This window comes from Barbus barbus (assembly GCF_936440315.1).
Source record: "Barbus barbus genome assembly, chromosome: 17".
NCBI lineage: Eukaryota > Metazoa > Chordata > Actinopteri > Cypriniformes > Cyprinidae > Barbus > Barbus barbus.
This window is the reverse complement of record NC_136745.1, coordinates 27,333,286-27,359,759: the sequence shown is the minus strand read 5'-3', so window position 1 is coordinate 27,359,759 and position 26,474 is coordinate 27,333,286. Positions and strand designations below refer to the sequence as shown.

General features: G+C 38.2%; 1 protein-coding gene across 1 annotated transcript in view; it reads right to left on the bottom strand.

Annotated features, from left to right (window-relative positions):
* LOC306883134 (protocadherin Fat 2-like) overlaps positions 1–26,474 on the bottom strand; it is a 52,137-nt gene that overhangs the window by 8,314 nt on the left and 17,349 nt on the right. Inside the window, exons 9-20 of the mRNA XM_079438238.1 lie at positions 25,942–26,152; positions 21,691–25,731; positions 21,264–21,460; positions 20,718–20,871; positions 19,912–20,145; positions 18,220–18,609; positions 12,823–13,034; positions 10,734–10,871; positions 10,387–10,530; positions 8,652–8,849; positions 6,962–7,763; positions 5,605–5,759 (exon numbers count right to left, since the gene is read on the bottom strand). Coding sequence (XP_079294364.1) covers positions 5,605–5,759; positions 6,962–7,763; positions 8,652–8,849; positions 10,387–10,530; positions 10,734–10,871; positions 12,823–13,034; positions 18,220–18,609; positions 19,912–20,145; positions 20,718–20,871; positions 21,264–21,460; positions 21,691–25,731; positions 25,942–26,152 — 6,876 coding nt within the window. The remainder of the gene's footprint in view (positions 1–5,604; positions 5,760–6,961; positions 7,764–8,651; positions 8,850–10,386; positions 10,531–10,733; positions 10,872–12,822; positions 13,035–18,219; positions 18,610–19,911; positions 20,146–20,717; positions 20,872–21,263; positions 21,461–21,690; positions 25,732–25,941; positions 26,153–26,474) is intronic.

The window sequence follows — 26,474 nt, the reverse complement described above, 5'->3', positions numbered from 1 at the left end:
ATGTCTGTTTCATGGGGATTTGAAAAACTTAAACTATAATATTCTTAATAAAAAGGTTCAATCTAGTGACTATCCAAATATCATGTGGTGTAACCATTAAAAAAATTGGCTGGCTGCAGTGTATAGGTCATAAACCTCCATTCTAGATCTCCATGTAAACGAATGGGATCTAAGCCAAATTAATAATCAAATTACACTTTAAATAAATATTTACCAAAGATGGTTTCCATCATTTTAGGTTGTCATGCGTTTTTTTCTAATAAGTTTGGATGCTATAAAATGGTGTGCGGTGTCATGACCCTGTTGAAAAAATCAGCTTATGCTGGTTAGGTATGTTTTGAAGCATGGCTGCTGATTTGAGCTGTTGTAAGCTGGTCCTTAGCTGGTCACGTGCTGGTCCTAAGCAACTAGTTCCTGCTCAGGACCAGCTAAGGTCCAGCTTAAACAAGCTCAAACCAGCAGCAATGCTTCAAAACATACCTAACGAGCACATGCTGGTTTTTTCAGCAGGAGATTGTGAGCTTGTGATTGGTTTTGCGAGAGTTTGGGCTGGACTTTGATACCGCGACTCCAGCTCATGATCACTACTGTGCAGACTCGAGCTCCAAATTAATGACTACTGCACAAAATCAGGCTCCAACTGAATCAATACTGTGCTAACTCATGCTTCAAATGAATCACTACCATACTAGACTGACTGCAGAAGTTCTGGGAACCTTGGCCGCTTTGAATGGCAAAGGTCTGCCCAAGAGGCCACATGACTGATAGGTAAAGCAACCAATCACGTTTCGTTTTGTGCCGCGTCATGGTTGAACTACATTAACAAATTAACAATCTTGACAAAGCTGTAAAATACTAAACAGATACTCAAACAATTGTAGAGGAGGTTCAACTCGAAAAAATCTGAATTTAAAACTTCAAAAGAAAAGGGTCACTCTTACTCTACAAACATAGACTTGACTTTTATTTAAAACAGTGATGTTTCGGCCAACTTTAAAGGGTTACTCCACCCCAAAATGAAAATTGTCATTAATCACTTACCCCGATGTCATTCCAAACCCGTAAAAGCTTAGTTCGTCATCGGAACACAATTTAAGATATTTTGGATGAAAACTGGGAGGCTTGTGACTGTCCCATTGACTGCCAAACAATTAACACTGTCAAGGCCCAGAAAAGTATGAAAGACATCGTCAACATAGTCCATCTGTCATCAGTGGTTCAACTGTAATTTTACGAAGCTACGAGAATCCTTTTTGTACGCAAAGAAATTTTTCATTTTGGGGTGGAGTAACCATTTAAGGCCTCCATTCGACAAAAGAAATAAAGTCAAGTCTATGTTTGTAGTAGAGTAGAAAATTAACACGTTCATCACTAAAGAGACATAGTCAAGTCACTGCATGTATGAATTGCATATTGAATGTATTTTTGAAAAAGCTAAAAGAAAAATTAGCATCACGTCACTGACCCAGAAAAGCACCTTCAGTCTGGTAAATATACAAAAAAACATCAAAACAAAAGTACACACTTATTAGCTTTAGCCAGATGTCTACGGCTTGAATAAAGTTACATATTTACAGACTGGGCCCAGGTTGCTGAAGAGCCAGCGAAGCTCTTGCTGAGGTAGGTTAGATAGGTTGTGTTTTTGCACAGTTGGAAGCGTGTGCTCCCTGCGCTCGCTCCATGGGAGATAAGAAGCCCTTTGTGTGCGCTGAAGGTAGTTGTGAAAGACAGAGCTCGTGGGAGAACGCGGTTAATTCTCCTTCAATCACACCAACAACTTTGTGATGCAAAGCATTCAAACAGACGCTCTCATTATGCCTCCTCAGTGATCCACCCACAAATAATGGATCACTCAAATATGCATGTATTAGTTTCATGTTCTGTGCATTAAAAAAACATAGCTTGTGTGTGTGTGTGCACTTTTCAAAGTATTACACTGATGCTGAGAGTATGCATTATTAACAATCATCTCCTTCACACTAGCCTCTTAATTGCTGCGGCAGAATCTTCAGAGAGTTTTGCGATGAGGGAAGCGAAGCACAGAGCCTTTTGCTCTGATCTGATACCAGTCAGCCCGTGGGTTTTGCTCATTTGCTTTCATTGGATGGAGCTGCTGTTTGATTTTGCTGTGCTGGGCTGAATTCAATTGATTTTGTATGAATGAATTTATACTAGTTTGGGGTCAGTAAGACTTTTAAGTGTTATAAAGAAGTCTCCAAGGCAGCATTTATTATTACCCAAAAGTGCAGTAAACACATCAATATTGTGAAATATGATTCCAATTTAAAATAATTAGGTCATAATTTGAATGTATTTCAAAATGTAATTTATTACTGTGATGCAAAGCTGAATTTTCAGCATCATTACTCCAGTCTTCAGTGTCACATGATCCTTCAGAAATCACTCTAATATGCCGATTTGCTGCTCAAGAAACATTTATTTTTATTACTAATAATGTTGAAAGCAGTTGTGCTGCTTAACGTATTTAGTTAGTTATTTTTACAGTCATTATTTGATGAATAGAAAGTCCAAACAGCATAAACAGCATTTGTTTGACATAGAAATCTTTTGTAAAATTATAGATGTCTTTTCTGTCACTTTTGAGCAATATAATGCATCCTTGCTGAATAAAAACATTAATTTCTTACAAAAAAAACCCTAAACTTATGAATGGTGCATGTACATCTCAAAAAATTTAAATATCGTGAAAAAGTTCTTTTTTTTTCTTGTAACATTTCAAAAAGTGAAACTTTCATATATTTTAGATTAATTACATGTAAAGTAAAACATTTAAAAAGTTTTGTTTTAATTTTGATGATTAGAGCTTACAGATCATGAAAGTCAAAAATCAGTATCTCAAAATATTAGAATATTTACATTTGAGTTTCAATTAATGACCATCCCTACAGTATAAATTCCTGGTATCTCTGGTTCTTTGAGACCACAATAATGGGGAAGACTGCTGACTTGGCAATGATCCAGAAGATGAACACTGACACCCTCCACAAAGAGGGTAAGTCACAGAGGGTCGTTACTGAAAGCTGTGGCTGTTTACAGAGTGCTGTATCAAAGCATATTAAATGCAAAGTTGACTGGAAGGAAGAATTTGGGTAGGAAAAGGTGCACAAGCAACAGGGATGACCACAAGCTTGAGAATACTGTCAAGAAAAGCTGATTCAAACACTTGGGAGAGCTTCACAAGGAGTGGACTGAAGCTGGAGTCAGTGCATCAAGAGTCACCACGCTCAGACGTCTTCAGGAAAAGGGCTACCAAGCCACTTCTGAACCAGAGACAACATCAGAAGCATGTTACCTGGGCTGTGGAGAAAGAGAACTGGATTGTTGCTCAGTGATCCAAAGTCCTCTTTTCAGATGAAAGTAAATTTTGCATTTAATTTGGAAATCAAGGTCCCAGAGTCTGGAGGAAGAATGGAGAGGCACAGAATCCATGTTGCTTGAAGTCCAGTGTGAAGTTTCCACAGTCAGTGATGATTTGGGCTTCCATGTCATCTGCTGGTGTTGGTCCACTGTGTTTTCTGAAGTCCACAGTCAACGCAGCCATCTACCAGGAAATTTTAGAGCACTTCATGCTTCCTTCTGCTGACCAGCTTTATGGAGATGCTGATTTCATTTTCCAGCAGGACTTGGCACCTGCCCACACTGCCAAAGGTACCAAAAGCTGGTTCAATGACCATGGTGTTACTGTGCTTGATTGGCCAGCAAACTCGCTTGACCTGAACCCCACAGAGGCATTGTCAAGAGGAAGATGAGACACCAGACCCAACAATGCAGATGACCTGAAGGCCGCTATCAAAGCAACCTGGGCTTCCATTACACCTGAGCAGTGCCACAGGCTGATTGCCTCCATGCCACGCCGCATTGATGCAGTAATTCATGCAAAAGGAGGCCCAACCAAGTATTGAGTGCATAGAAATTAACATACTTTTCAGAAGCCTGACATTTCTGTTTAAAATTTCCTTTGTTTATTGATCTTATGTAATATTCCAATTTTCTGAGACACTGAATTTTCTGTAAGCCATAATCATCAAAATTTCAAGAAATAAAGGCTTGAAATATTGCACTCTATGTCTAATGAATCTATATAATATATGGGTCTCACTTTCTGAAATGAGTGACAAAAAATATTGACCTTTCTCATAATATTCACATTTTTTGAGATGTACCTGTATATATTTACCATTTATAAACAAATCTAAATTTCTCAATTCTATCTGCCATCTTGCATAAACTTTTGCAATAGAATTTGGCCAAATAATGGATCTTAGATGAATCATTTGGTTCCCTGCTGTTTGGAATCAGGATTGTGTCTGCGATGCCTTACAACGCTGTCTAGGTAGGTTTTGTAACAGACCTCCTGATGTGAGTCCGGTTAGAAGAAAAACCTAATTATTGCGCTCAATGCCCCCATGCTCGGACTCCTCACTGCATTAAAGCATATCAGTTCCAGCGTATCTATCCCACCACAGATCTCGTTTCTCTTAATAATGTTAGATCGCAGCTGTCAGTATTCATAAATGCTACAGCTGCTTAACTGACAAGTCACCTTTTCTTCCCTTTCTCTTGTCAGAGGTGGCTTTGCTAAAACAGGCTCGATTTCTATTTGAAAGTAATTACTTAAAAGGTAAGAAAACTGAAAGTACTAACTTAGCAGCTGATTCAAATTTTACAAGTTTCCAAAGCACGAGATGTCACTCCTCTCAAATTAATAGACTGATAGGAATTTGCTGAGGCGCGCCAGAATTGTTAATTCTCCAGAGAGACACATGAATTATGTCATGTATAGCTTTGCAACGTGTGAAGATGAATGCCCTGAAAATTTCTTGGATGACCATGTTTAACAATTCCTTTTGAAGCCCCTCTGCAACAATGAAATGATCCAGCTTGCCAAGTTTCAAAACCCAGAGGTAAAGCTTTGAAAAAAAGGAGAGTGCACTTTTGATGTTGCAAGCCATTTAAATTGAATATTCAATTATGATGCATAAATGAAGTGTCCTCCGAGAGAGATGTCATAAGATTTTGAAGCAGAGGTCAGCGTTTCAATTCATGCTTTCTGCATTATTTTTCTTACTCACAATGTATAGAACATGAATGCACTTTACAGTCTTTTGTGCAGAACCATAAAGACTTCCTCTAGCTGAAGCTTCAAAGCTGCATTAGGCCGTTTAAATAAACAAATACTCAAAGAGCCCTCACTGCGCCTCGGAGTCAAAGAAGGAGAGCAGTGAGCCATGAATTCATCACAACACTCATTTCAGAAATACAGGTTGATTTATCCCTGATGTGCTCAAAGGGTGGGATGAAATCCACATCACAAGCGCTTTCATTCCCTTTTGGAATGCGCTCCTGAATATTAACGCGTTTAATGTGCAGTTAGTCGTTCATGAGAACAAACAAGCGTCTACTGCACACGTTTGAACATTGCATTTGTCATGGGGTGGAGTGAAGTTTCCTGTGATCGGTCTATTGTGATCTGGATGGTGGGTTTTCTTTGTATTTTAGATTTATACCTACAGCAATTCACTCTTTGTTGAAGACAAAAGAAGTTAAAGACTCTTTTGTCAGTGATTTTGAAAAATGTCATACCTCTAATCTCCCCCAGTCAGAGGCATTGGTGGACATCACTGTGCCTTCTTCTGCAGACGTCTTGAGTCGAAGAGACAGATGGAAGTTTTCTTTGCCCTCTTCCATTTGATAGAGGTATTTCAGATAACCCGTGCCATCAAACCTCACAGCAGACTCTGCAACGCAGGAAGCATAAATAGTCAAAACATTTGGCAAAATGTGCAGCAGCTGTTTGCTTCCTGTTGAAACTAATAACTGGAATCAAGTCAAACAGGCCTATTAACAGACATCATGACAGACATCTTAAAGGAAGAGTTCACCAAAACAAATCTAAGTACTGTACTATTTACATATAGGCTAAAATTATTCAAAGGTTTGGGATCAGTAAGATTTTTTTAAAAGAAAATACTTTTATTCAGGATTCATTAACCTCATCAAAAATTACAGTAAACACACACAAAGTTATAAAAGATTTTTTAAATAAATGCTGTTCTTTCTATTCATCACAAAATCCTGAATAAAATAATAAAAATACTGTTTTTTAACATTGATAATAAGAAGAAATGTTTCTTGAGAAGCAAACCAGCATATTGTAATTAATTCTGAAGTATCACGTGACACTGAAGACTGCAATAATGATTCATTTTTGTCATCACAGGAATAAAATATATTAAAATATAAAATGTCCTTTCTGTTTTTACTGTATTTTTGATCAAATAAATGCAGCAATGTTCAAATAAATGATCAAATAAATGAGGGACAATGTTTTGTGAATAGCAAAATTTTTTCGACCATATAACCTTGGACACCTTGGAGTATAATGATAATAAAGTTTTATAGGACAGTGGTCTTCAAGGCCCCCAATGTCCAGAACAATATCCAAATAACTCAAATAACTTTTCCATGTTGCATGCAATTTACTGGATCAATTGGGGGGGGGGGGGGGGATCACAGTATTAAAATGAGGTGGGAAACAAAAATTGAGGTTTGTCAGACACAAAAACAGTTGTTGAGGGGGTGAATTATAAGAAATATCTTGATTGTTTAGCTTATTTCAGATCTTATTTTGTATTACTTTGTGATATTTTAAGTAATCTTGAGGGCCCTAGCCACCTGGTTGAGAACCACCGATATAGACTATCGCTCCTTGTGCAGCTTGAAGTTTCCACTAAACATCTTCTTTTGTGTTTTCTGGACAATGAAAGTCATATTATTCTGGAACGATATGAGGGTGCATTTCATTTAGGGTGAACTTTCCCTTTAAGGCAAACCCAAAAAGGTGCAACTAAGTGAGAAACAAGATAATATTCAAGGCCTCCGGGTTTGTCTAAATCCTTAGTGGAATGCAAAATAAGACGCTGGTGGTCTCGCCGCTTACCGTTGCAGGAGCACACGCTCTCCCAGCTGTGCTGTGGGGTGATGAAGTTTGCACGTGCTGTGGCGTAGTTACTCATTCTCCCCTGCCTCATCACCACAGCGTTCCTGCAACCCCGAGGTGGGCAACCAGTGCCCACACAACCATCATGCTTCAGTCTCAAGATGTTCAAACCCAGCGTATCTTCTACGGTGGAAAGGACTCCGGTGAGGCGCTGAGTAGACACGGGCTGGACGGAGCCGTCCTGTGCTCTCCGGACCAGAAGGACCTCCATGTTGACGGAGTTTGGCTGCTGTTGCAAGCTGGCGATGTGCAGCTCTTGTCTGGGGATGTTCAGCTCCAAGCCCAGGCTTCGCTGGAGGCCTCGCCAGTGATCGGACACGAACTCTTCCGCCGAAACTCCAGCCAACTGCAACGTGAAGCCCTGATCCAGATCGTGTTGAGCGGCAGCCCAAACATGGACCTTCACTCCAGCCCAGATGCTAAATTTCCCATCGAACACGCTCACGTTCAAGTAGTACAGGCCTGGATCCAGGTTCCTCTCCACCACGATCTTCCCATCCACTGCATCCACAGAGAACAGGCCTTGGTCTAGGCCATCAGAAACCAGTTTGTAAGACAGGATGTCTTGGGGATCTTGGTCCGTGGCATGCAGCTTGCCGATTACACGCTTCGAGAACGTCCCACCGGCGGTGGTGATGAAAACCTCTAGCGGAGTCACAGTGGGTGGATATCGGCTCTGCTCTGTGATGTTGATTTTCACCACGCATATTGAGGACAGAGGAGGGTGGCCGCTGTCAGTGACCTGTAGAGATGATATTTATGTGATGTGTGAAAAAACATTGCGAAGTACGAACAATACACTAACCTTTGAAGAGTGCTTTAAATAATTTAAGACGGTGTGGTAGAATCACTGGTACAATTTATTTAAAATTAAAATGTAAATGTAAATTCAAGGAAACTGTAGTATAATTATAATAATTATGATAAGTATAATATATAGCATAATATATAATTATAATATATATTATACTACAGTATAATGTAGTATAATATATAATTATAATAAGTATAATTAACTAGCAAATGAAAGTATGTCAAGACAAATTTGTAAGGTTGGGATAACAACGCCTGAAAACCTTGAATTCCATGAATCGCCTGAATTCTTGAAGGTCATGTAGGTTATAAAGAGAGGCAGACAAATAAATAGATCTGAACTTAAAATTTTGCAACTTATTGGAATGTATATTTACAATATAATATAATATAATAATAATAATAAAATAACAATGTATGACTTTAACGAAAGTTGTACATAGCTGTCCTTTCTTGAAAGTAGATGAAATATTAGCATATCTATTTTTTGTTCTTTATCATTAATATAATATAATATAATAATTCTGCATCTTGAATTGAAAGGGAGCAAATTTTTTAATTCTCAACTAAAATGATGAGGTTGCTGAGCTTTAAAAGTAAAAAGGAAAACATTTTTAAAAAACAACAACATTATGGCTTCTGAAGGTTTGGAATAGTCCTATGGCATACAATTTGTGTTTTATGGTAGTTTCACAGTGTTTAGGGTTTTCATAGTAAATGATGACAGTCTTTAAACTTTCACTTCAATCTTAAAACGAGCATGTGTTGTAAACATGCGCTGCACTCGTAACTGAAATTAATGAATGAAATCTTTCACCTGGATTTTTAGCAGATGCTGAGGCTTGCCTCTCCTCCTCAGCGGGGAGGATACGGACAGCAGTCCTCCTCGGTCAATGTGAAAGCTCCTGTCCTCATTTCCCGAGACAATATAGAAGGAGAAGGGAGGGCCGTTTTGAGGCGTATCTCTGTCTGTTACCAGCAGCTGCAGAATTCCACCGCCCACAGCCTCCCCTTCCTGTGTCCAGAAAAACACCATTAATCAAGCTGCACATGCTTGGAAAATACCGCCCGACTTTTAGGAAACTTGTAGCTGTCCTTTCTCGAAACTAGATGAACAATTAACATAAATGTGTTCTTTATATTACGCAGGTGATTCTGGAGTTCACTCCTCTGAGTTTTATTGTATTCTATCGCTCTGGAAACAGAAGGTATCATGGCAAACACAGAAGAATTGCTGGAAAAGAATAACATTAATCAATCCACCCTGATGTTTGTATGTTCCTTGCTGTTTTTCAAATCGATAGTGTATTTCTGTCACGGGACGCGTTTTCAATGCCAGATTCTTCTGTGCAAACAATTCTAAGCTTGAAGAAACAGCCCAATTCTGTCTAAATGAAAACACAGCAAGAACAGCTGGTGATTTTTATCACTCTGTCTGCATTTGTCAACAAAGTGCTACCGATTGGACCGACATGTGCTCCTCGTCTTCCTTCAAGCTGGCACAATTGGAACAGGTAATTGAAACGGAGTGCTCGGCTGGCAGAGATGAGCGTAATTGTTACTGACCACCTACATGGTGGCAAATAGACACTGCACTCTGAAGTCAGCAGAGTTGAACCTATAATTAGAAGCAATGGATCCGGCTGACTCTGAAAGGGTAAACAGAGTCCGAACACTGCTGCAGAAAAAAATGACTATATTATACATGGCTGATTGGCTCTTTAGCCTGAACTCTTGTCTTCCCCTGTGCATCACAAATGTGATGACAACCGTGTCCTGTTTTTGCACCTTCGATGACCCACAATCCTATGATTGTGATTCAGTGCATTGAACCGAAAAAAAAATGGTGGAGAAACACTCAGAAAATGCAACACTGATTAAAAAAGGGGTAACGCTTACTTAAGGCCTTTATGTGTAATGCGTTACACGAGTATTATAATGTACACTGTAATGCATTACATCTTTTCATAAATAAATGCAACCAAAGTTTGTATTTTAATGCAATACATTTACTAAAGGTGTAACAGTGAATAGAAAGGCATTATAATGTATTATAACTGTGGTTAAAATTATTCATGAGATCATACAATGTTTTATGACAAGACATAATTAATGCATTAAAAGTAATGTTAGTATTCATTATATGCAAAGGCTTCAAGTAAAGTGTCACTAAAAGTTTTTTTTTAAGTTATCAATAAAACAAGACTATTGGATTACGTTTGACAAGAAATTACTATTTAATTCTTTCATGATAGCATGTTACTAGCATTTTGTTTGTAATAAATTGTGAAATTTACTAGCAGCTGAGTGAAAATTGGTTATTTGAACCTGATGGAGCGGCAAGAAGCAAATATCCATTTTTAACATATTCTTTCATGTCTACCATGAAATAACCATTTTAGTCATCAAATGTTTGCTTGGTTAGCTCATTTGAATTTCTTCTAGATCGTTAGGCGTGCTATTGCGGCGCTGTCTGACTTAAGAAAGCGAAATCATTGACTAACTGGGCATGCAGGGAGGCAAAACGGTAGACTTCGGCCGTGTGTTTTTACCTGAAGAACGAGGCTGTGATTGATCTGCGAGAACATCGGTGGGTTGTCGTTGACGTCAGATATGGTCACTGTCACCTGGACGGCGGAGGATAAAGGGGGATAGCCTTCATCGGCAGCTTGCACGGTTAATGAGTAGTGTGTTATCTGAAAGGCGAGCGACCGTGTCAGTGGGATTATGAAGATATATACATCAAGGCACTGACGTTCAATAACAGAAGTCAAATACGCACAGTAGTGATTAAAATGTTCATCTGTAATCACAGGATTCAACAGACACAACTAAATCCCTGATAAAACAAATGAGTTCGTGCTCTGGGCAGTGATTCAGAAGTGAAAGTGAAACCCACCTCTTCCCTGTCCAGCGTGGAGCGCACCGTTATGTGGCCGGTGCGAGGGTCGATGCTGAACTGCGGCTTTGGATCACCGCTCACAATAGAGTAGATGATGAAGTTATTTGGAGGCCCATCAAGGTCGACGGCTCTTACCTGAGACAGATGCACAGTTAGAAAAGGAAAGGAAGATGAGCACACCTGAGTGGTATTAAACAAAGCTTTAAAGCTCTCGATTACTGCAGATTCGTCTAATCTAGCAGTATGCATCAGACACGGCTACTGTCACAACGAATCGCTGAGCAGACTGTGAATGCTCATATACAATCTCCATTAGCTGATTGCTCCATTCAAACTGTTTTTCTGACTGCTCAACTGACAGATGCAGTAAATCATTCACTCAGCAGCTGCCACAATAGCCTGTCTCAATCTCGTCACCAGATTGACAACAGTTGGCGTTATTTAGCTTCACAGAAAGCGTTGTGGAAAAATTCTGAGACGCCTTACATATGAAGTCAAAGGCAATTGATAACCGTCCAGAAAGAGCATTACAAATAATGTTTGTAATTTTCCATTAAAAATCTTTAGAACAAGATGCATTCAGTGTTTACTAAAAGTAAAGCTATTTTATTTTTTTTGTTAATTGAAATAAAGCTGTAAATCAAATAAAATGTTAATATTAAATTAATTTTTTAAATGTACAAAAATGAGGAATGTTGACTTGGCAGCTAACTCAAATAATTTTAAGTTGAAGTACTAAAATTACTAAAAATAAATTGAAGCTAAATAGAAATATATATATATAAAAAAAAGACAAAACCACATAATCAAGTGATTAAAACTTAAAGTAAAATTTTAATTATAACTGAAATATAAAAATAACTAAGATAATTGTATATAAATAATACTAAAATAACACTGTATTTGTTTGTTTACAAGTTGTGTATAGATATTACTTAAACTTAAAATTTGTTAAAAACGGAGGACATCATTTTTCCCCTAACTAACTAACTTACTCTTTATTTATTTATTTATTTTCTTTCTTTAAAGCTGTTTAAGCATTAAACCAGAAAAAATATCATTTTCTGATGTGGTAAGAAAAATGCACTTAATTCAAGATAATTATATTTCACTTAATATATAACTCTTACCCCCGGTTTCACAGACAAGGCTTAAGCCTAGTCCCAGACTAAAATGTAATTCTGAGCTGTTTCAACTGTAATAACCTTGCACTGACTAATCTTAAAACATATCAGTGCATTTGTTTTCTCTCAAGATGCATGCCAGTAATGTTTTTTCTAATGCATGTTAATAAAAATTACTCAAATGCCCTAATTGAACTATGACCTAATCCTGGCTTAGTCTAAGCCCTGTCTGTGAAACCAGGCCTTAATGTCTGTATATAATTATTGCATATTAATATCTTTATACAATTTTTTATCTTGATATGCAGTGTTTTTTATTGATTTTTACATGGAAAAACTAAGAAAATTATGGTAACACTTTATAATAGGAAACACTTATTAACTATTACCTACGACTTTTCCCTCAGTAAAATAAATAATTTACTGCTTATTAATAGTTAGTAAGGTAGTTGTTAAGTTTAGGTATTAGGTAGGATTAGGGATGTAGAATAAAGCATTAATATGTGCTTAATTGCAACTAATAAATGGCTAATATTCTATTAATATGCATGCTAATTAGCAACTAGTTAAGAGACCCTATAATAAAGTGTTATCAAAATTATATATTGTTGTGCACCTTCAGGAATAACAGAGCCTTATTTTGAAAAGTTGGTAACACTTCAGTTTAGTGAACAGTTCTCACTATTAACTAGTTGGTTATTAGCATGCATATAACTAGCATATGGGATGTTTATTAATAATTATAAAGCACATTTTCTGCATGACCATATTCTACATCCCTAATCCTACCCAATACCTAAATTTAACAACTACCTTACTTAGCACTAATTAGGAGTTAATTGCGGCAAAAGTCATAGCTAATATTTAATACTAGTTAGAATTGGATTTATTTTATAAAATAAAGTGTGACTGAAAAGTTTTATCATTGGATGTTGAGTGACAGGTAAGGGAAAGCGTGATACCTGCAGAACCATGTCCCCAGGTGAACTGTCCTCTGCCATCACAGCACTGTAGCTACTGCGGTTAAAGACAGGAGGGTTGTCGTTGACGTCTGTGATATTGATGATAACCGTGGCAATGTCACTGAGCGACGGTTTGCCCCTTGCTCCCTCCACTGACAGGTAATACTCGCGGCAGAGCTCGAAATCCAGCGCAGAGTTCACCAACAGCAAACCTGTGGCACAAAACAACAAAATCACATCCAGGCCTGGGCCATCTCTTCATCAGTTTCCAGCTGGATCAAAGTAATTGCAAAAATGGCAAAGAAAAGTAAAGTTTGCTCTGAAATTTTTTTTTTTCAAAAAGCTTCATCTGAATGGTATGAAACCTGGTGACTTTTATGGCATTTGAATAGTGAACACACAAAAAAATTGAGGGCTTGATTCGAGCAGGCTAAGTGGTCGGAAAAAAAATTGTCACACTTGTGGTCTTCGGTCAAAAATGACCGACCATAGGAAATTAATGGAAAATTGACAAAAACACACAAAAAAAAAATTCTGCGAAATCTGCCACAATGCAGAAAAAAAAAGTACGAAGCAATGATGAGGTGAAACTCTAAAACATCAAGAGTGCAAAACCAACACATCCACACACACACACACACTTATACACACACCAATGAACTGGTGTGACTGTAGTTGAATTATTGCTTTTATTTTATATATTTGCTGTGTTACAAAGCAGTAAAAAAGTGGACAGCAAGGAAGGGGTTACACTCTGAAACATCAAGAGTGCAAAACAGACACATCCACTCACACACTCACACACACACACACACACACACTCACACACACACACATAAACAATTATACACATTCAAATTAATTGGTATGGTTATAACCATATAGCCAAGAAAACAGAAATAAGAGGTTGAAATCAGATCAGACCCAGAAGGATTAAGCTCTGATCCTGTTCGTTTTTGTTATTTTTTATAGAATTTTAATATATTGTGTAACAAAATGCTTTCTCTGTGTTCAGGTTGGACTGTAGTAATAATAATTAAAAAACTGACGCTTTAAATCAACATTTCGAACCAATACAAAATCTAAAAATCTGAACAAAATATTGTCTTTGAAAATGTCTAAATCTATATCCACAAACCTACAATTTAATAAAAATAAGAATTTATGTCTAAAAGCAATTAGAGAATTAATAGGCCTTTTATATAGAGCTATATGGGAATCTATGGACTAAACCATGGAATTGCAGAAGTTTTTCTTATTTTACTCCCACCAGATGGCACTGATCTGGCTTCAAAAATGAGATTTTAAAGGCATTGGCTCTATTTTAACATGAAATACTGACATAATTGAAAAGTAATAGAAAATATTAGTTTTTTTTTTTCAAAGGGAAAATTTATTAATTGCATAAATATTAATTATAGTTCCAAGAAATTCTCTCAAAATACAAAAGAAAAAATATTATTTAAAGAAAATATGTTACATGAATTTTACTGGGGGGGAAAAAGGTTCAATTTGACCATGAAGATCACAAGTGTGACTCCCAAATAAGAAGCACCAGAGGGTTTAAAATACAAAATACAGTGCTGGCAGGATACAAAATCTCTTGGGTTGGATGAGTTTGTTTTGCATATCCCCAGTGACAGAAGCACGTTACCAGCTGGTCCGTGGGTTTTTGTGTGAAGTGTGATAATGAACGATTTATTGTTCAAAGTTTATGCTCATCTGCTTTAGATTTATCCAAACTAAACTGCTGTTTTGTGTGCCTAACATACTGTATGCTCAGTACAGAATAGTGCTGACGGAAACTTAGATAGAATGAGGTTTGAAAGCATTTCAAAATAACACCAGCTGATTTTCTTTTATTGCTGCATCCGCTGACCACATAGAAAACTCACATTCCAACATGACCAATAACTCTCATGTACTTCCCAGTGGAGTTGGACTGAATGCATGATATCTTTTATGCAATGTTGCCTTTTCTGTTTTTGCAAAGCAGTTGATTCCTACAAGAAGCTGATTCATCTAAAGCATTTGAAAAGCCGGTGGGATTTGCTCTGTGCATTATGGGTAGACGCTGCTATTTTATGTCTCATTCTCAAGCAGAAGAGAAAGTTTACTACTGGACGTTTTGCTGGTCTGCTCACATTATTTAGAGTAAAACGAGACGGCACTGATTAACAAAAACACTGGCATTTTGCTTAGCTCAAGAATCCAGTTTGCAACAAGTGCAAAATTGCTTTTTTTATTGATTTTAAAGATCAAGGGCTATGTTGTGTCACTTAATGGCTTTCTTAGAGATCCTCCACCGTATTATTAACAGGGCTTTGTTTGTCCTTGGCACACGTTCTGTCAATATAGGTGTGTTTGTGCTTGTGTTTGACCATAGAGCTTGTGTTCAATGAAAGAGTGGACAGCAATAGTAATCCACGTCTAAGCAAAAGGAGCACTTGTCAATGTCAAGTGTGATGAAGATGCATCAGTGTGTTCTCTGTTTCTCTGCCAAATGTGTATTTTTGTAAATCAATTAATGGAGAATGATGCAGCTTGGCATTCATAAAAATAACAGTCCATGTGGATTGTAACAGCCATCAGTGTCAGACATCAGTTTATGTCTGTTCTTTTTCATTTGCTTTGACTGAAAGAAATAAGCATTCTATCTGTGCAGAGATCACAGCCCTGGGACCATATCTTGTCTTGAGAGATGCAATGTGACACTGAACCTTGGGTAATAAGATGTAAAACGGAGACATCTACTGGGAGATGCAAAAACTGGAAAATTATTTTATGAGTTATGGGTTATATGATTAAAAGTTACTTATAGTTATTAGAATGTCTAAATTGTATCATCAAAATAAATTGTAACCCATGAATTATATAACCCATAACTCATAAAATAATGTAATTTTTCCGTTTTTTCCAGAATGTCTAAAGTAGTCAGTAGTCCCATTCATGAGTTCCTGTAATTGAAAAATCATGTGCTTTATCATGTCAGAATGTCTAAAAACAGTTATGAATCTATAGCATAAAATAGCTCCTATTATCCTGTAATGTTGATGTCACACATACGGTGTGATAATAAAGGATTATGTCCCTTCAGCTCACAATGACAAATACTGTGTTGAGTAGCTTTGCCTGTTTTCATAATTATTGTGAGAATGGACAGCTTTACTTGACTGATGATCAACACCCAGATTACAAAAGTACAACCTGTTGAACAGACTGTACATCTATCCCTCACTGCCTTATCGTCACTCACCAAAACAAAAAAGAAAGTGCATCTATCCCTCATCGCCTCATTGTCATTCACCATTAAAAACAAATTAACTAAATGCCGTTTACCTTGACTAAGGTCTGTATGGGTGGGGGAAAATAACCTAGTTAATTAGCCGACAGTAACCTGCAAAACGACTCACTTGCACAAAATTAACTCTTGTGGAGCTTCCAGTTTTAACGAAAAGCGCAAACTTGCCAGTTCAACAATTAGCTCAAGTAAGCAGTGATATTCTCATTTTTATAGTTTTTCTTTTTAAAAGTGCAGTAGCAAACTGATATTTTAAAGTCTTTCTTGAGGCTATTTGTAGTGATATATCTATTAGATAACTGTATTTCTGTGACATTTCATTAAGCCCCCCTGATTTAAGAGTTCTTTTGAAATGTCAGCGGTGTTATGTTGTTAATCAAACTATGATCACTTTTTCACCAGAGTAGGTCAGGTGATTGTCTAATGTGGTCATATTTTATATTTCTGTAATTCATGGCTACATCATGTAAATCATCTTACTCATGAATCCATAAGTGTTACTGGTTCTTATTGCGTTTAATTAGGTTTAAGAGATGTAAATTAAATGCAATTATTTTTACAATTATTGTGAAAAAGGCTAAATAATATAGTGCAAGTGGTTTAATGTATGATTGATGAACTTGAATTATTTCATGACATGCAAAAAATATTCTCATGTACAAACAGTCTTTGATTATTAAAGTTAAAACGTGATTAGCTGCCCCTTTTTGGACACCTGAGAACAATTGAATTTCTATCGAAATGCAGTGGTATAAAAATACATGCAAACTTCCACTGAAAGAAAATATTGCTGACATAGAAAACTGCTGTTGAACTACAATAAATCATCTATTTTCTTTACTTTCTTATACCATATAAAGGTCTAGATAGCACATCTTAAAAAGAATCACTACACTCTAGGCAAAATCTAATGCAAACCTAGCAGACCCGAGCTTGACTGTGATGTGCTATGAGACTATAAGCAACTACACAGTGAATTTATAGATTTTGGATTGAAATGATCTCTAAATAGCCAATTTATTTGTGCAGAAAGCCTGCTAGCAGAACTAAAAGTAGTATATTGTTTGACAGCTAATAAAGAGTTTGGCTCAATTTCTCACAAAAGTCCTACAGCACAAAGGCTCTGAGGATTCGCGATAAGAGGACATGAGCGAGAGAGAGAGAGAGAAGAGACTAAGAGGAATGAACAGATGGGAATAAACAAGCTGGCAAGTGCCTGTGTGGATTCAAAACATGTCAGCACAGGTTCTTCTGTTCAACATTTACTCATGCTGAAGAAAATTCCAGCTACACGCAACAGGAATAAGCCACAGAGGATCAATGGCAGCATTCTAATATATCATGTCTAATGATGAGTACTGCACATAGATCACAAACATATTCAGCCTCAAAGTCAGTGTAATTGTTTTGTGTTACATGGGCTGCAGTCAAATCAGATTTTTTAGTTAAAAGGTCTCTAAAAAGTAAGTGTGTGTAATATAAAAGAACTTTCAGTAACACTTTATTTTAAGGACCAATTCCAATGCATATTTCTAGCATACTGGCTGTTCATAAGTACTTATAAAGCACATGTTAATGCATTATTGTGCATGACCATAATTTAGATCCCTTAATCCTTAACTTAACAAACTACTATTAATAAGCAGCAAATTAGGAGTTCATTGATGCAAAAGTCATAGTTCATTTTTAGCTAATAGTGAGAATTGGACCTTAAAATAAAGACACTTTAAAAATGCCACATAACCATCAAGTGAAAAGTAAAAACAGTTTCCGTACACCTTCAATATGTGCGAGTGCATTAAATACATAGAAGTAATACATAGAAGTATTTTTTATATCATTCATTCATAAATAACATTGTTTGGGGGGGTTGATATTTAACGATGCAAACTAACCATAACTTCTTATTTTTCTTGTTGGTTGCACTTTGATTTTATCATAATAAAAGATCTTAAACTACCAAAAATAAACCTAAATCTACCTCTGAAATTTAAAGTGTTTCTATACAGTATGTAAAAATGTTTGATGCTGTATATTTCATCAACCGATTTCTTTTACATGCATCAAAAAAGAAACCTCAATTAAAAAGCACGTACCTGTTATGGGGTTTATCTGGAATCGGCCGTCTTCATTGCCAGAGATGATAGTATATCGCACAGGCTCACTTTCAGTGCTATCTTTGGTGAGGGCGGACACGCTGATCACCTCCGATCCGATCTGAAGTGATTCTGGGATCTGTACAGAGTACTCCGAGCTAAGAAACAACGGCTGGTAATCACTCAGGATGACCACGTGTACTGTAATGATGGCGAAGGAGAAAAGGTGGCGAGGGAGGCCTCGGTCAGTGGCTTTCACTTTCATCTCATAAGTGGACTTGGTCTCATCGGCTAGAGATCTCTCCAGTCTCAGAATGCCTGAGATTTCATCTAGGGAGAAGAAGCCGCTGTCTGCGCCTTGAAGAGAGTATCTCACCTCTGAGTTTATACCTGGAAGAGTTATATAACATAATATTCTCAGTATTTCAGTTCAGGCATGGCAGAACAATAGATGCCTAAAATGACTTGGGGTCTTAAAAGTAATATGTTTATTTCTCACTATTAACTGCGACTTTACCTCAATAAACTCTTAATTAGCTGCTTATTAATAGTTAGTGAGGTGGTTGTTAAGTTTAGGATTAAGGGATCTAAAATATGGTCATGCAGAATAATGCATTAATATTTGCTAATAAACAGCCAATATATTAGTAATATGCATACTAGTTAATAGTGAGAGTTAGTCCTTAATATAAAATGTTAACGCATAATTATTTAATTGGTTTCTGTTGATTTACACTTTGATTTTATTATTATAAAGTAACTTTGCTATTGTCATTAATTTGCAAGTACATGTCAACTAACACTCATTTCAGTATTAAAAAAGTGAAAGTGACGTGACTTACGGCCAAGTATGGTGACCCATACTCGGAATTCGTGCTCTGCATTTAACTCATCCAAAGTGAACACAAACACACCGTGAACACACAGCAGTGGGCAGCCATTTTTATGCTGCGGCGCCCAGGGAGCAGTTGGGTGTTCAGTGCCTTGCTCAAGGGCACCTCAGTTGTGGTATTGAGGGTGGAGAGAGCGCTGGATATTCACTCCCCCCACCTACAATTCCTGCTGGCCTGAGACTCAAACTCGCAACCTTTGGATTACAAGTCCGACTCTCTAACCATTAGGCCACAACTTCCCACTAGACTGTTAGGTTAGGGTTATGGTTGGTAGAATAAGTTGACGTACTTGCAGAGTTGCTTAGTCATACTAAAATGTTAGCAGATATTAAGCAGACAGTCTACTAATACTCTACTGTTAGCTGACATCTAGTTGCTAATAGTTAGCAAAGTGTTACCATTGATTGATGTTCACATTGCAAGATAAACATGTTCTGTTCTTTGACTTTGCACATTTGCGTAATACTTGTGCTTAGAGAGGGTAATGTCATTAATTCGCTTGAAGACATTCTATAAAGGCAAAGTAGTTCAAATTCACATGAATCCCTGTGACAGTAGTCAGTATGTGTACATGTTCACACACATCTCCAGGTGTGGTCTGTCCCTCCCTAATCATGTTTCTCTGTCACAGCCTTCAATCCCACATCAAACGATGCATACCTTTAGGATTTCAACCTGCGTGCAATGGGTCAAGGAAAAGACCTGGGATCTTTTAATGATTTCTGAGTGGATAAGCCGAAAATAGTCTGTGTTTTTTGCTTTAAAGCAGCCATTCGTGACAAGAGAAGCAGTACCATACCTGTGTCTGGGTCTTTGGCATAGATGACGGCGATAGGCGTCCTAATCGTTGTGTTGTCAAACACTGTGATTTCATAGTGGCTTGTGGAGAATTGTGGCGGGTTGTCGTTCATGTCTTGCACCATGAGTGTGATGTCTGCCTGACAAGAGCGGCCACCGCCATCAGTCGCTTTGACAACAAGATCATATTCTGTTTCCCGCTCCCGGTCCAAGACAGCAAAGGTGTACAGCTCTCCTAAAAAAAAAAAAAGAAAAAAAAGAAAATACGCATATGCTCGAAACAAGGCTTTACTGACAATAACAGGGGAGGGTTAAACACAAGGTGTTGTAACATGTATGGTATCTAAGACAAGCCCTGACTAGTTATTTATCCGATAAAGGTGTGCAACAGATTATTTACTTGGAATTAGTGGTTTCTTTTCTTTAATATGGCTACAAAAAAAACAAAGAAAGTTGCTGTTTCAGGAATTTAACACTACAAAGCTGGACACGGTCCTTCATTTCTACCTTTGCCCAAAGCATTTCATGCATCTTGTATCTTGGAAACCCAATATAACCGTCTTAAAAGATGTTACATTTAGATAGGATACTCTGGAATAATTTTCATAAATCGAATACTCTCATTGTTTACAAGGAATTCCAAAATTTCCTAATGCCCTTTGAAAGTTGCCTCTTATCTATGTTGTTGATTTGACTTCCTCAAAACAGTAGTAAGCAAAGGCAATCTCTAACTGTTTCTAACTACTTTTAAACAGTGAATTCTTCTAGGAAAATGTAGGAGGAGCTAGATCTGGAGATTAAAATTACCAGTTCTGGAATCAAGATGAAACTTGTCTGCATTAGGTCCATGAAGAGTGAATGACACTTGGCCATTTGTCCCAATGTCGGGGTCAGAAGCAGAGATCTTCAGGATGAACAAGCCTGATGGGGAATTCTCCATGATAGCCTCAGTATAAAGTAACTGGGAAAAGGGATAAAGTTACTAAATATATTCCAAGTGGGAAGTTTTAAAAAAAAATTGCTTGCCATCATATTTCAACATTAACATCTTATTTTGTCAAGTTTTATAATTTGTGAAAAATAACCCAAGTATTTTTAGTATTTGGGTGTTTCTACAGGCACTTTTATGGGATTTTTCTTGAACGATTTTCAATGTTTTCAATCATAACATATTGGAAACTTTTTCCTGTGCAATCATTGTTTATTTCTTCCTACATTCAAAAAAATGAATTCATTTCACCAGATTTATTTATTACTATTTTGCATTTATTTTCTACATGTCCACAGAGACAAAGAGTCCATAGTTGAAGAAGCACACATATACATATATCTTCTGGAGAATATCTGACTTACTTGCTCACACAAAGGACTGTTGTCATTGAGGTCAAGAACATGGACCTCTACATTAGCAAATGTTTGAAACCTTCCATCTGTGGCAATTATCTTAAGGTTATATCTGTCTTTGTCTTCTCTGTCAAGCGGACTTTTGGAAATCACTGTCCACTCCTCCCCTGCTTCTGTGACTGAGAACTGGCCCAATGGGTCTCCATCTTCAGAGATGAAAACACCAACAGTATTTGTTTAAAACCAAAATACATAACTTCACCCATGCAAAACTGTTTATACAACAGTCAGACTTGAAGTAAAATGTCAAAGCTGAACTGTAAAGCCAGAAGAACTACCAGAACTTAGTTTCATGAGTGATTTAAACTTGGTAATGACAACTGTAATCTCTACAGACAATGAGGTAACATTTAACTGCAGAAGTGACTTTGCATACCTGTTATATAACATACAATCTGTCTGTTTTCTGCAGTCACATCTTTATCAGCAGTCGTCAGAGTGACTATGGTTTCTCCAGGCCTGCTGTTCTCAAGGATGGACCCTTGGTACAGTTCCTCTGTAAACTGAGGTGGGTTATCATTTTCATCTGTGATAGTAACCTCAACTAGTGCAGAAGAGGATAGTTTAACAGAGTCACCATGATCAGTGGCCACCACATAGAATCTATAAAGCTGTTTGGTCTCAGAATCAGCCCTCTTTAAGGTAGTAATCCAGCCAGTCTGCGAATCAATGATAAACATATCAGCATTATCATCTGACTCTGTCTCAAGCGTATATGAGACTTCTCCATTGACGTTTGTATCTGCATCATTAGCTGTCACTTGAATGACCGTGGTGCCAGGGGGCAAATTCTCAGCCAGGAAGGCCTCGTACGGGTCAGCCTCAAACATAGGTTGATTGTCATTAACATCTTGAACCTCTATGTGAACAGATACAAGAGATGCTACATCGGTGCCATTGTGATGTCCTTGAGCGATCACATCGATCTTGTACACCTTGGTTTTTTCGTGGTCAATGTTCTTCTGCATTACAAGAGTACCGCTGTCTTTGTCAACAGCAAAAACATGTTCGTTGTTGCTGTCTATAGTGTTGCCATTCACCAAGCTGTATATCAGTGGCATGTCAGCGTCTGCCTTGATTGTGCCTATCTCATATCCGATTGGGAGGTCTTCAGATGCCGAGAACGAGTACAATGGCTCAGTAAACTGGGGCAGAGTGACCTCCGGTGGGACCACTTTGACCTGTACTGGCACAGAGGAGTTGTAAAAAGGTATGCCTCCATCTCTGGCCTTAACTTTGAAGCTGAAAATCTTATTCTCCAAACCAACCAGACTCTCTTTGACGCTGACCACTCCGGTAAAAGGGTTGACCTCAATAACATCTTCTGTAACCTCTTCTGCTTCTTCTACTGTGTAAGTGACGTCAGCGTTTTTACCTTCATCTGCGTCATAAGCTATTATCTGTATAACCGGTGAGCCTTTGTTCACCGTGGATTGAATGGAAATCTGATACTCTGAGGCTTTAAACTGAGGGGCGTTATCATTTTCATCTGTTAGAATAATCTTTACAGTGCAAAACCCCACTCTTCCTCCTCCATCCTTAGCCATGACCTTAATTGCGATCACGCGTTGCGATGGATTTTCTCTGTCCAAAGACTGAGAAGTCACAATTTGTCCGTCTTCGTCGATAGAGAACTTCTCGTCAGCAAGCTTGTTAATGATAGTGTAATCGACACTGCCATATGGACCATCGTCCGGGTCAATAGCAGCCAATCGAATCACACGAGTTCCCACTTCTGCATTCTCTGCCAGATCTGCCTCATAAATGTTCTGACTAAAATAGGGGCTGTGCTTGTTGCCGTTTGTCATGTCAATGTTAACAGGGGCAGTCTTCTGAAAAACTCCGTCGGAAACCGCAACGGTGAGATTATAAAACGGATCCAGGTTTCTCTTGCACACATTCGAGAACGAGATAAGTCCGGATGATTCATTAATAGAGAAATATCTCCCTTCATTGCCTGACAGGATCTTATATTGGAGGTCATCCTTAATATCGGGGTCTGAAGCCTGAACTTTGATAACGATGTGGCCACAAGTGGCCTTTTCATCAAGAGAGGCCCGATAAGACGGCTCGCTAAAATCTGGAGGGTTATCATTTACATCAATGACATTCAAAATGATTTGAGCCTCACCGCTGAGAGGTGGTGTGCCTTTATCTGTGGCTTTAACTTTCAGAGTGAACTGTTGCGAGGTTTCATAGTCCAATACTTGCGATGTCGCCAAAATCCCACTTAGTGGGTCAATTTCAAAAAAATAATTTTCTTTGTCGACCAGCTGGTAAGTTATATCTGAATTCCTGCCTGAATCTCTATCAACAGCCGAGACTTGTAAAACAGATGTGCCTATTGGAAGGCCTTCTGACACATCTGCAACATAAGACAGACTCTGAAAGACAGGGGCATTGTCGTTTACATCTTCTACGTCAATATCTACTTTGGCTTCGGTAAAGGTACCAGTCACCGAATCCGTGGCACGAACAGTCAAAATATGCTTTGTTTGAGTCTCAAAGTCTAGGAAATCAGTGACACTTAAGACCCCTGTTTTGAAATCGATGTTAAAGAACCTGGAGGCATTGTCTTCCTCTAGATTGTAGATAAGGCGGTATCCTTCAGGATTTCTTGCTTGCACATGCAGGATCGTTGTAAATGGCTTAATATTCTCAGGTAATTTCAATGGGTAGTACAGGCTTTGAAATATGGGATGAGAACGATTTTGCACTTGGACATACAGCGTCCCGGCAGCGGACAGACTCGGTTCACCCTCATCTGACGCCAGTACAGTGAGGACATATTTATTCATAGACTCAAAATCTAAAGGTCTTAGTAACGATACATCTCCAAGATAACGGTCGATTCTGAAGAGACTGAAATCGTCCTCCAGTGAAAATAGTATGGATCCATTCTCACCGGAGTCTTTGTCGGTTGCTAGTACTTGAAAGAGAACATCCCCTGGTTCGGTTTCATCTGATATCTTCAGCGAATGAGGCAAATTTGATATTTCTGGGGCATTGTCATTGATATCATCTATATAGACCTTAACATGAGTGACATCCACACGTGGAGGATGCCTCATGTCTCGGACCTCCACAGCCACATCGTACTCATTCCGTTCCTCCCGGTCAAATGGAACGCCGGTGGTCTGCAGGATTCCAGACGATGGAATCACTGCAAACTTCCCTTGTGGGTTCAAGACGGTGTACTGCAAGGGCTCACTCAGGTAACTACCTGTTGCTCTCATAACGACTAAAATTTTAATAGATGTACTGTTCTCAAGTACAGTGGCTACATGCATCCTGTCCTTGAACTTCAGACTAGTCTTTGTTGCATTGGTGATATTGAATCTCACTAGGGTAGTGTCTTTATATAAACCATCTGAGGCTGTGATCTTTAACTCATTATGAGACTCTAGTTCAGATGAATCATTCACCGAGATGATTCCAGTGGACTGGTCTATTTTAAAAGCATTTTTACTAGTACTCTCTGAAATCATGTAGGCAACTGCTGAATCTGCATCATGAGCTGTCACTTGGATCACATCCATGTCTTCAAAAACCGGTAAAGTGAGGGCAGTTTCATATACAGGTAAATCAAATTTGGGAGGACAATCATTAATGTCCAGGACATGAATGTTTACTCTGCATGGCTTGAAAGCACTTAGTGATGGCTCACCAGAATCCCACACCTGAACTGTGAAGAAAAATTCAGGTGTTGCCTCAAAGTCAACTGTAGACTTTAAGGAGATGGTACCCATGCTTGGGTCTATTTTAAACACTTTCTGAGCAGCAGGCTCAAGGATTTGGAAGACCAGAAGAGCGTTTGTGTCTTTGTCCGCATCTGATGCCTTAATCACTAATGGTGTGTTGTTCTCCCCAGTTAGCATGCTGTTGATGGGCGCAGACTCACTAATTTGCCCATAATAAGTGTCCTGATGGAAAACAGGAGCGTTGTCATTTTCATCTATCACATAAATGTAAACCACTGCGTCAGATGAGACTCCCGCTGTATTTGTAGCTCTTATTGTCAGACGGTAGGAAGGGTGTTGCTCAAAATCAAGTGCGTTTCGGACAGACAAGAGTCCAGAGTTTATGTTGATGTGGAACGTCCCATTGGGGTCGCCGTCATTGATCCTGTACAGCACTGAAAACGGGCAGATGGCGGAGACAGACAGTGCAGGGGAGCCAGGAGGCATGGCCTCACTTATCTCAGTGATGTATTCTTCAAAGGAGAACCTGGGTGGTGTGAATTCAGACAGCTTCACGGTGATGGTAACGGGGCATAGGGCACTGCGCTGGGGAAAGCCCTGATCTGTGGCTTTTACTGTGAGGTGATACTGCTCCTTTGGAAGTTTATCTAATGCATCAGACACACGAATGCTTCCCGTCTCCTGATCGATTTCAAAAGCACCATCTATATTCCCACCTGGACGAAAAAAAAGAGATAATTTACTTTATTTTATGTTAAATGTCAAAAACAGATTAAACATGATTATTATTTTTTAATTGCCACCATAAATTATAAAAAAATGCCACATTAAAATGAAATATTAAGGCAAGACTTGTATCTGTGCTTTCCATGAACGCAAAAGTTGTTAAAAAGTAAAGGTAACAGTGCTCCAGGCAAAAGTCTTACCAGAGTGAAAGGAATAAACAATCTCTGCATTGCTCCCTGTATCCTTGTCCAGGGCTTTGACTCGTAGCATTTCGGTGCCAGTGAGTGCCAGATTACTTATGGTGGCCTCATAATGAGTACTCAGAAAAGATGGGTTGTGGTCATTACAGTCTTCTACATGCACAACGACCTTCGCAAAGTTCTTTTTTATTGGGATCTTCTCATCTCGTACCTGGAATGATAAAGTACACGGGTTAATGTGTGTGTGGTGCTAGGGTCAGGAAGATAACTTTTGACCACTGATGTTTTTTTTTTCTCTTTTAGGTGCTTAATTGAGGTCAGGAATGTTTTAGGAATGTGGTTTTATGGTCTTCCATGTGCTCTGACCCCATCTATATCATTATGTGAGGGACTTGCGATGATTAAATGAATTGTAATATAATTCAACTGGAAAAATGTTTTCATGCCCATTTAATCAAAGCTTGTCCGTAATTGTGAGAGATTGCACTGGCTACTATTTACATAAGACCTTGAGATGAGATGAGTCAAGTCAA